General features: G+C 36.7%; 1 protein-coding gene across 1 annotated transcript; it reads right to left on the bottom strand.

Annotated features, from left to right (window-relative positions):
* Positions 1 to 9,337: 9,337 nt before the first annotated feature.
* On the bottom strand, positions 9,338 to 11,410 carry LOC113311959. Its single transcript, XM_026560741.1, has 4 exons — positions 11,313 to 11,410; positions 10,883 to 11,180; positions 10,584 to 10,773; positions 9,338 to 10,398 (listed from the first exon to the last, which is right to left on the bottom strand). Exons 1-4 carry the CDS (start codon positions 11,408 to 11,410, stop codon positions 9,338 to 9,340), a joined length of 1,647 nt encoding a protein of 548 aa, XP_026416526.1.
* Positions 11,411 to 11,651: the final 241 nt, after the last annotated feature.

Below are 11,651 nucleotides of genomic sequence, written 5' to 3'. Positions count from 1 at the left end.
GATTCAGATCCAAATGAGCACATGTTTTACTATGAGAATACAATGACTCTTTACCTGGAAAACACTCTAATATTAGCGTTAAGGTTTTTCTCAAACAACTTACAAGAAGATGCTCTTACCTGGTTCAATTGTTTACCATCTAACTTAGTGCACAAGTTTGAGGACATCATCAAAATCTTAAGGTTCATTCAAAATTATTCCTGCAATATCAAAGTAGGAGACATGTTAGAAGATATCATCGACTTGTTGTATAATACCCTTAATAACATTTTCAGGTGTTGTTGTTGCATTATTATCAATTATATATGTTTTGGAATAAGATGATCTATTTCTCCAAATAAGACCGATTTCTATCGCGATGATATCAATTTGGGTGTATTATTTTATTTTTATGAAAACATCTGACATGATGTTGATGATCTAGAAACAAAATATCAAGAATCAAAATGGTTTGAAACCATTATCATGAAGTCTATTTCTTCACCTGAATGTAAAACGTAGTAGAGTTTTTTCCCCCCGCCTCTTTAAGTGTTGGAATTTATAAATTTAGCCTTAGTTTTATTTTCTTCCCTTTTCCGATGTAATTGATCATAATATAAGCAATATTTCAAACGAAAGAAATTATGACGCATTGCCTCTTCCTTCCATCACTTATTTTTTTTTTGTACTAGATCTCTTATATTAAGAATATATGCCCAAAGCAAAAACTGGCAACAGTTCCATACTTTTAGGTGGCCTTATCACTAGTGTATGATCTCGGGCAAAACTTGGTGTCTCTATAGCATTTTTGTAAATAAATCTTTCCTCGTGAGATGCTTTATTAAATTTGGATACCGAGCTTACTTATGATACTATTTATCCGAAATTATCGTTTATAAATTATATTGCTTAATATCTGCACACTTTTTCTACACCATATGAGCAGTATGCAGTTTAAAATTTGACAACTTTTATTTTGATGTCAGAACTGATTTTAAATTATGACATTAAGTCCACAACCACAAGTCTTATTAGCTTTGTCATAAACATAATCTTCCAAGATTTTAGGTAATATATATATTCATTTAATATATGCAATTGACCTCCCCATTACATACAAGTCATTACAGGAGAGTACTCAAGATCTTGTTCCAGTCCTATAGTTCCTCATCAGGATATGTAACTAACACATCGAGATCTATAATTATTCAACATCTGAGAATAGAGCAACATGACATGGACAATCTTCATCACTTCTTCGACATGCCAACCGCCTCGACCCACCTATATATCTGGGGGTGCATTTCAATCAAAGGAGAACCTCTTGTCACATATTCACACCACTAATTGCTTCAATGACTGGCACAAAAGGTAAAAAGATGGATGGCAAAATTCCTTACACCTGTAAGGAGGTTAGTACTCATTAAAACTTCATCAACACCTACCTATAATCACTTTATGCAAAAAAAATATTTTTCCCACCCATGTGCACAAATAGATAGATCCTATCACCAGAAAAAAATTTGGGTACACGATTCTTCCATTGAAAAGCTACACCCTTTAGGATGGGACAAACTAACCAAGATAAAGATGAAGGGGGGTGGGGGCTAGTCATAAGGAAAAACAGTAATCACAATAAATCCTTCCTCATGAAAAGAATATGGAATTTGCATGATCAACCGACGAAATCTATACAATGAGAAATATCTCAAACATCGACATATCTTCAAGGAATCACACTTATTCCTTCCTCTTCCATCCCACAATGAAAGCAAATGGCCTTCCTCATACCTTCCTTGTAACAACTCATATTTCATCGCATTGAAAACGCTTTAGCAACCTCTGTCCAAGCTAACTGGATACCATGATTTGAAAATATTGATATGACTCAGTGCTATCCTATCTAGACAGTAGCTGATGTCATTGAACTATTTTTTCTCATGATTGGAGGCATGATCAGCTCAATAACCTTCCTCCCCTTATAGTCAAACGGATCATAAACATCCACCTCCCTTAGACATCACCTCGAGAGAATCATCTGACTGCATTCGAAATCTAGATACTACTGCTACTAGTTACAGATTCCTAACACAACAAGTTAACTACTCCCACCTAAACTCCCTTTTGATCACTAAGTTCCTGTGGACCTTACCATGTCCACCAAAAATTCATCTTTTCCTGTGGAAAGCAACCAACGAAGATCTAACGAACTTCTTTATCTTTAACAGCATCAACCTCACTAATTCCGACCTTTAACCCCGTGGAAAGCTCCTTTGCTGCTCGGTTGCAGTGACTTCCTGGCACACTCTATCACTCACCTTTCATCCAACCATATACACCAACGATAACTCCCTAATCGCTTTAAATCCCCAAACAACCATCTCACAACTCCTGCATGGAACTAAACCAAAGTCATCTATTACAACATATTGTATTTTCCTCTGGTCCCTATGGACAACCAGAAATGAGCTCTCTTTCAGAAAAAGGCATATAATGCTTGAAGAATCTTAACGAAATCCTTAAAACCTCAAATATGAATTCGAGTTGGAAAAAAAGATCATCTGGGAGAAACACCCACCGGTAACTCAACAAAAAACTTCAGAACAACAACAACTATCTCAGTAGGCTTGTCCAATCAAGGTAAGGAGTGGATAAAAATCAACACCGATAAAGCTGCTAGGGGACACCCGTGAATTGCAGGAGCAGGTTTCATTTGCAGGGCCGGATTCATATGCAAGAACTGTAATAGCCCTTGTGCAACCTTTGGGAATGACCATGCCTTGGGACACGTTAATAGAAACCATATGGCAACAAAAATACAATAGCCAAAAGTTTTTTTTTTAAGACGGACATGCGCTTCATAAATGTTCCGCTGAACATGAATGATTGCTGAAATAAAACAGAAAATGCAACAAATTCCACATTGCAATAGACAACACAACTACATAGAAGAAACCCATGCAGTATACGGACTAGCAAACTATGCATCGGATGAATCCAATCAGGAAACCTCTCAACAACAATCTTGGACCAGGCAATCCCATATTTTCTTCACCAAATTTTACCAAATGACTTTATAAGAATTAGATACCCACGGTAATAATCCTCTAATTTTTAATCTACCTTCATGCTTTAGTATATGTGTATACACCATCCCTACAAGCAGACAAATGATATGTAATAGCTTGGAAACGGTGGCGGAACTACATATAGACTTGGGCTGGCTTAAGCTAGCCCAAAGTCTAGAAAAACAGAAATTTTTACCCTAGTTTTAAGTTTGGCAAAAGAAAATCATGCCTAAATCACAGACTTAAGCCACCCCTACCAATCCAATTAGTTTTCAAGCCATCCCTACCTTAATTTTCCAACTCCGCCGCTACTTGGAAACATGCAGAGAGTGACTGCGGAACAAATAGTATTTGATTATTTTCAAATTGGCATTGGGAAAAGTATATTTATTTTTGGCCGGACTAGCTAGACAATATATCAATACATATATAGCCGCCCCAACATCAATATCATTTGCTTAACTATCATAGCAACCCTGTCAAGTAGCTATACATTAATTATTTGCTCGATATCTAGTAGCTATATTATTAGTATAAACATATAATTTGACAACCTAAATAATCCTTGGATTCTTTGGAGGATAAGATCGAAGGAAAGAAAAAACGACCCAAGTAAGGGTTAGATTTATAGCTTGCTAATAATATAGCTACTAGATATCGAGCAAATAATTAACAGAAAATGGGTCATATAGCCAAAAAGGCTCTTTTTATGGGCCAAATGGACAGTTAGAATTTGGCCTGGGTCAAATAGGCAATGGAATCTTTTTAGTGCGGAGAGACATTACTACCCTTTTGTAACCGTTCTAACCCCATGTTTTCATAAAAACCACCCATGATCTCCCTCTCTCTTCACTAAAACCACAACGTCCTTCATCCCACGTTTTCACCCCCACCGTCCGTCATCTTCATCCCCACACCAGAAATCGTTTTCATCATCTTCATCTTCATGCCCAGTTACCAGAAATCGTTTTCATCTTCTCTTCAATTTCATCATTTTCATCCACTGTCTCATAACAAATTGAGGGGAATCAGTTTCATCCACCGTCAACACCACCATCAACAATACTAGAAACTGTTTTCATCCTCTGTCTCTAATACACAATCAACACTACAACAATGGTTTCAGTGAATTAGGGTTTCAATAACTTCAGTGTATTGGGAGATTTTAGGGTTTCAATCGATCTGTTTCAGTGTATTTGGAGAGTTAGTGTTTCAATAAGTTTCCACAGAATGTCTCCTATAACTCGTAAGTTTTCAAACCCTAACTCTTTTTTGTTATTAATTTCAGAATTGCATGATTAAATTTTTGAATTGGTTGTTTTAATTTTCATTTTAGTTGATTTATGTGTTGAATTGCTTGTTTTATTTTAAATTTCAATTAGATGAAATTGGTTTGCATCTGGTTTCATTAAGTATTAAACCAGTTTAAAACATGATGTAACTGATTTGTTTCACTGTGAAATTGGTTGAAGTGAAATTGGATCTGGGTATCTGATTTGTTTCAGCAGGGTTTAAACCAGGATTTAACTGGTTTCATCTTTTGTTAATCTGCAGTGTATATTGTTTCAAGCATATTAACACTGGATGAAACCAGTTTCGTTCAGGTTTAAAGATACATCTGCGGTTAATATAAGACTATTAGTATGTTGTGAATGGGATGTATGAAAATCTATGTTATGGATTGAACGAAATTGGGTTTGCATTTGGCTACGAAGTGATGCTCAACAGGTGTTTGAAACTGGTTTTCATCAAATTTTAAGTTAGAATGTAAATGACCTGTTGGTGGTATTAAATTAATGATTAAATGGGTTTGCATCTTGTTATTTAATTGTTTTTAATTGTTAAATTGCTTGAAGTGAGATTGGATGTAATTTGGTTTTCATCTTGGCTTGAATTTGGTTATATCAACTGTTTCAGCAGGTTTACACTATTATGAAACTGATTTCATCCAGGTTTAGTTTGCAGTGTATGTTGTTTCAGCAGACTAAGACTGGATGAAATCAGATACATCCAGGATTTTTTTACTTTTTAAAGTTAATTTTTGAAGATCTGTATTAAATTTAGGTCCTATTTTAGCTTCATGCCATAAATCAGTTATTCTGAAACCTGCTGAAACTTGGTTTCATCCAAATTGTTGCAGGAAGCGGTAGCAAGAAAAGTAAGAAGAGTGCTGCTGCTGAAATTACATCCAAGAATAAGCATGATGTGAAAGTGGGCGGAGAGTCTAGCACAGGGGATATGGAACTTGTGGATGCCGAAATGGATGAAGACAAGTTAGAGAAAAAGGAAGGGAATAAAACGTTTCGATCAAACCTGAAACCGACAATTGAAGTGCTGGAAAAACTGGTATTTACTGAAGCACAAGAGGCTGTGTTAAGGAAGACTAAATTATGGAACTTTATTGAGGCGATCAAACAAGGTAAGGTGAGAAAGGATGAATGTAGCAAAGCTCCAAGGGCGTTAGAGTTCATCATAAGAAATTTTGACCCGAAAGAGTTGGCATTCAAGATTGGTGATCAAGTTTTCAAGACTGATGCAAATCATCTTGCTGTTATTTTCAAAATGCAGAGAATACGTATGAGTGAACAAGATAAGAAACTTTATGGACCAAAAGAAGACCCAAGTTTGAAAACTTCTGAATTTTACAAAAAGTACTTTCTTGAGCCAAAGAGAAGGTATGAAGAGGAGAAAAAGAAAGATGAAAAGAAGAAGGATGGAGCCAAAGAGAAGAAAAGGAAAGAGAAGAATACTGGGGACAAGTTGGATAAGAAATACATTGTCGAAGGAATACATACTGCTATGAATGAAGAAGGAATAGAAGAAGACTTGGCGAAACTTTTGTTGCTGTTCATGTTCTGTACAATATTCTTCATAAACACTGGAGGTATTATGTACGCTACAAGTATTTGAACTGCCTACAGTCAATCGACACCATTAACAAAGTATCTTGGCCCGATCTCATTCACGAGCATTTAATGCAAAGTGTTAAAGTTGTATACAAGACACCATACTCTATCAATGGTTGCAGCTTCTATTTGTTGGTGAGTATCGTCTTCTATCTTTTGAATATATTTTTTTGTTACGTTAAATGTATCATGCAGTGAGTAACATCTTATATATTATCTTTTGAATATATTTTTGTTTTTGCAGTTATGGATTTTTGAGCAAATGAAAGGCATCAACAGGAAAGACAACAGTGATTCATGGCCAAGGTTTGCAAGATGGGACTTGTATAAAGTATCTTGCGAAATTGAGGGGAAGCTTGAAACTCTTTCAAGCAGTGAGGTTAAAATCTTGCTGTTATTATAACTGGATGAATCCAGTTACATCTTGTGTTGATGTTGTTTAGATTCATTTTTAAAATTCTATCCCCTATTATAACTGGATGAAACCAGTTACATCTTATGTTATAAAATGATGAAACCCATTATCTACCAAGTTTCATCCTGTGTTATTAGTGGATGAAATCCAGTTACATCATGTGTTATGATAAGATGAAACCAGTTACATCATGTGTTATGATAAATTTTATGTGTTTGCAGGTTGTTGACTTTGTTGGTAGCTGGAGTCAAGAGGAGAAAGACCTATGCTTGTTTGGTGATGAAGAAAAAAACACAGATGAAGATGATGTTTCCAAGTTGAAGAAAGAACTAGCTGAGAAGGACAAGATTATCCGTCACTTGAATGACGAGTTGGAAGCAAGAAATACAGAGTTGGAAGCAAAGGAGGCTGAGTCTGAAGCAAAGGATAAGACAATCTCAGACTTGCAAAGTGAAGTGGAAGCCTTGAAAGCGCAACTCAAACCTCAACCGGGAACTCAGAAAGCTTCCTCTCAAGAGATTGTTCTTTACACCACACCTGAAGACTATTTCAACCTTACATCACTCAAGAGATGAATAAACCTGTGGAGGAGGATGTTCCTAAAGACGACATCACTCAAGAGATGAACAAACCTGTGGAGGAAGCTGACAATATTCCCGAAACAGAACCTGTAACACCAGTTCCTCGAGCAGAACCTCTAGCACCAGTTCCTGCATCAGAAATCAACCAAGAAGAAATTGTCGCAGCAGAACCTCTGGCAGTTATTGGATCGCTTGAGAATAGAGTGAAGAACGTATATAAAAGGGCTAAAAATAACAAGTTTGTATCAGATGATGATGAGCGTGCAGAGAAGAAGCAGAAGGACGATAAGTTGTGGAAGTTAACAAGGAACAACAAGCTGTGGAAAAATTACTTGATGAGCGGAATAAGACAAGCTGAAGAGAAGTTAATAAAGGAGTACTTTGTAACTGGAAAAGTAAGGTACGTATCCGCATTCTTTTGCTGTTTTTTTTCATTCTACTTTTCTTATTTCTGTAAAAGTACTGCTAAGTTTATACTAAATTATATGAACTTGTTTAAATGTAGCGACTGCGTTTGGAAGTCCAATGGAGGTGTATGTATCAGTGGAGAACACATCCAACAACTTGTTTTCAATCAACCAATGGTGAACACTATTTTGGAGTTTAAAATCGAAAAATGGAGACAATTGTTTCAATATGGCGGTGATACCAAAGGATACTCCAAGTCAATCTTTCTCAGCGCGCTTGCATGGGTAAACATTTTGAATACTACATTTTAAAATGAATGAACTTAGGTCTGCAGTTTGTTTTCATATAACTTTTAAGTTAGTGTAGGATGTACCTGGCTTGCATCTGTTGCTTGAAATATAATTCTCTCACTAGTGTAGGATAAAACTGAGTTTCATCTAGCTATTATATATAGGATGTAACTGGGTTTCATATGATACCTGCAGAAACTGGTTTTCATCTAGCATTAATGACAGGATGTAATTGAGTTTCATCCATATAAAAAATATGGATTAACTGGTTGTGATTCAAATTTGTATTCAGGCTAATGTCATTGCGGGAGATGAGTTGGACGCTGCAAAAATGATAAATGCTGAACTGCAAAAGATTGATGTCGAAACGCAACACTTGTTCATCCCAATGCTGAATGAGAAAGAACATTTCACATTGCTTCACCTTGACATCCATGGAAGAACTTGGACACACTACAATTCTCGCCTAGGTTCTTCAAACTATTTAAAAGACTCTCAAATGATGGCGGAAAGAATAAATAATCTCTTTCAAGTTCAAATTCAAAGTACTAGTATGGATGACGTTGATGTCGTCGTTCAATCATATTGTCCACAACAGTGCGAAAGGTAGGTCGTTAACTCTTTGAACTGAGATTATAACATACAAACTGAAACGAAGTTTGAACCGACATTACATTTTTATTTCCAGATCGTTAAACTTACATTCCATATTCATTTGTCTTGCAGTGATGATTCGATGATGTATGTTATCTACTACATGGATTGGGCAATGACAGACGGTTACTCCTTTGAAGGCAAAGATACTATTGGAGAGGAGATGGGCACAAGACGAATCAATCTGGCATATAAAATCCTAACTGATGAGAATAGCTGCTGGAAAGTTTGATGTGTTTAGGTTGTTTAGAAATTTTTTATTAATGTAGTTTATTTGGTAGTACTTTTTTTTGTTGAACTATGTCTTCGCATACAGTTGTGATCCGTGGATTCGTCTTAATTAAAATATGAACTCTTTTACTGAAAAATGCCTATACTTCAATTTCATGATGGTTGTGTTTGAATATGTTAGCCAGAAATGATTAAATTTGCAGGTTGAAAATGTAACCAGGCTTGGATGAAACTGGTTACATCCTAGCCTGTATAAAACTTCAATTTTTTTGTCAGATTGTAACCAGGCTTGGATGAAACTGGTTACATCAAAGCCTGTATAAAAACTTTTTTCAGAGTGTGCAGGTTGACAAAAAATTGTTTTTTCTGTCCATATGTGATGGATGAAATCCAGTTTCATCCTGGACAAAAATCTCATTTTTTCCAGAATAGGCAGGATGAAACTGGTTACATCCTGTACAATTAAATTTGAATCTTCGCAAACATTCAAATTTTACAGTGAAAAACTGAAGGGAATGTACAATTAAACAATCAACATAAGACTAAAAGATATATACTATAAAAATGAAGAGAAATACTTGAAAAAATAATTCCATAAGATATATTTTTATGAACAAAAGAAACAATCCAAGGTAAATACTAGTTGCGAAAATATAATTCAAGGTAAATGAATCTTAAATGTGCAACAAGAGGCTGCAGAGAAGAATAAACTAATAAAGATATCATGGTAAAAAGCTAATAAAAGATATCATGGTAAAAAGATGCACAGAAGAAATGAAGGATGGAGATGTTCTTAAGCAGGTACTTAACGTTGCTTTTTCGCAGGAGGATGAGGACACGTCGTCTTGTTATGATGTGCCTGAGTATGGCAGTTACCGCACGTAATTGGTCTCTTGAAACTTGCACTACCTGTGTTAGGAATCCGCTTCTTCTTCGGCCTACCATGTTTTTTTCCTACGACAGTTGGTGGGTTCACGAGATCTCCAGTAGCAACATCAGTAGGCTTGTCGTAATCAGGAATGGGCTTGATAGGAAGATCATACGAAGCACGGAAGCTAGCAATGCTGAAATACGGATTAATGTACTCGTAAACATTGATGTTATTTGAATGCATACACGCAATAGCGTGATCACAAGGGAACTGCTCAGTAAACCAAACCCTACAGCTGCACTGAAACCTCGCAATATTAACAGCATGCGTGTGCTTTCCATCAAAAACTTCCCACTCCATGTCACCAGACTTGGTTATTCTCCACTGGACATCAGCACGAATGGAAGCCAACACTTTTTTCTCTAGCCTGGGACAAATGAATCCTTTATACGTCTCCCCCTTCCTCTTCCTTATACTCATTTCTTCCATAATTTTAAGTCTGATCCAGTTAACAAGTGTTGTAATAGGCATACCTTTTGCTTCCTTGATCCAAGAGTTGAAGGACTCTGCAATGTTTGAACACATGTCGCCGTAACGACATCCCAGACAATGTGCATTGGACCAACATTCCACTGGAATCTCACTCAAGAATTTGTGAAGACCATCACATCCCATATCCTTCAACTTTTGCATATCCTGATCAAAGCCTTCATGAGTCGATGAATAAAAACATTCTTTGAACAAACCCATAGCAGCACAATGCTCTCCCTTTTTCTTGTTGGTCTTACTGCGGACATTATTCTTCAAATGCTGGTAACACCAAGCATGATAGAAAGTTGGGAAAACATCACGAATCCCTTGGATCAAACCCTCATGGCGATCCGAAATAAAAGTTAGTACACGAGGACCCAAGATAGATTCTAGTTTCTTCAAGAACCAATGCCAATTCTCAACAGTTTCAGCTGATACAATACCATATGCTAGAGGAAATATTCCTACAGAAACAAAACAAACACAAAAAGAAAAAATCATATCATACTGACTGAAACTGCTATTGTACAGAATGAAACTAGTTTCATTCTCTAGTCTGACTTCACCAGTTAAGGATGAAACCGGTTTCATCCAGTGATAATCTGACATAATTTTTTTTTTACGACATCAAAAATAAAAGAAGACGTACCATTATTCGCATTCTTCCCGGTAGCCTCCATAAGACAACCCCTAAATTTTCCAGTTAGGAAAGTTGCATCCAAGAACAGTACCGGGCGAAAATATTCGAAACCAGAGATGCAAGCATCAAAGGCTAAGAACAAACTCTTAAACTCGCCACCTTCAACAACTAAATCAGCCCTACTACCTGGATCGTGTTTCTTCACGGCTTCACACCACCATCTCAAGTCAGTGTATGATTTAATGTCCTCGTCCATACAATTCCTTGAAACATAATTCTTTCCCAGCATGCGCCTGATCGTAGCTCACTTCCAACCCATAATCACTTTTGAGTTCTCTAACAATATCTCTGGCTTTCTTCTTGGGATTCTGTTCAATCTGCTCAAATATCAAACTCTTGATAAGTTCGCGCATAACCGGATCATCCTTTGTTCCATCACTATAACCAGCACAACATTTATGTTCCCCGTTATAGGCCTTGAGGAATAAGTGACCCTTCACATTGGAAGTCTTGGGAGCTGCATGGAACATCCAGTCGCATTCCAATTTCTCCTTGTAATAACATTCCACCGTATATCGTTCTGGATTTCTCTTGACGACTCTCACCCTGCGACCAAAAAAATGGTTATATTTCTCAACAACAAGACGAGCTTCATCTCGTCCTCCATAAAAATCTTGACCAACACCTTTTATAATAAACTCCTATTCAGCCGCCTTGCAAGATCTTTTAATTGCCAACTTTCTATTGTATGTACGTTCTTGAGACATGGGGATATCTTGAGAAGTAACAAGCTCTTGAGAGGAAAGAATAGGTGACTGAGCTAAAAGCAACTCCATCATTTTAGGTGTAGGAGTAACTTTACTGCTGCTCGGAAGATGACAAGGATTAACCAACTAAGCTCTGCTAGGGTCTGGTGCTAAACGAAACTCGCTCATTCTACTGCTGCTCGGAAGATGACAAGGATTAACCAACTGAACTCTGCTAGGGTCTGGTGCTAAACGAAACTCGCTCATTCTACTGCTGCTCGGAAGATGATAAGAATTAACCAACTGAGCTCTGCTAGGGTTTAGTGCTAAA

The sequence above is a fragment of the Papaver somniferum genome, chromosome 9 (genome assembly GCF_003573695.1).
Source record: "Papaver somniferum cultivar HN1 chromosome 9, ASM357369v1, whole genome shotgun sequence".
NCBI lineage: Eukaryota > Viridiplantae > Streptophyta > Magnoliopsida > Ranunculales > Papaveraceae > Papaver > Papaver somniferum.
The sequence above is the reverse complement of the archived record's forward strand: the minus strand, read 5'-3'. Positions and strand labels throughout refer to the sequence as shown.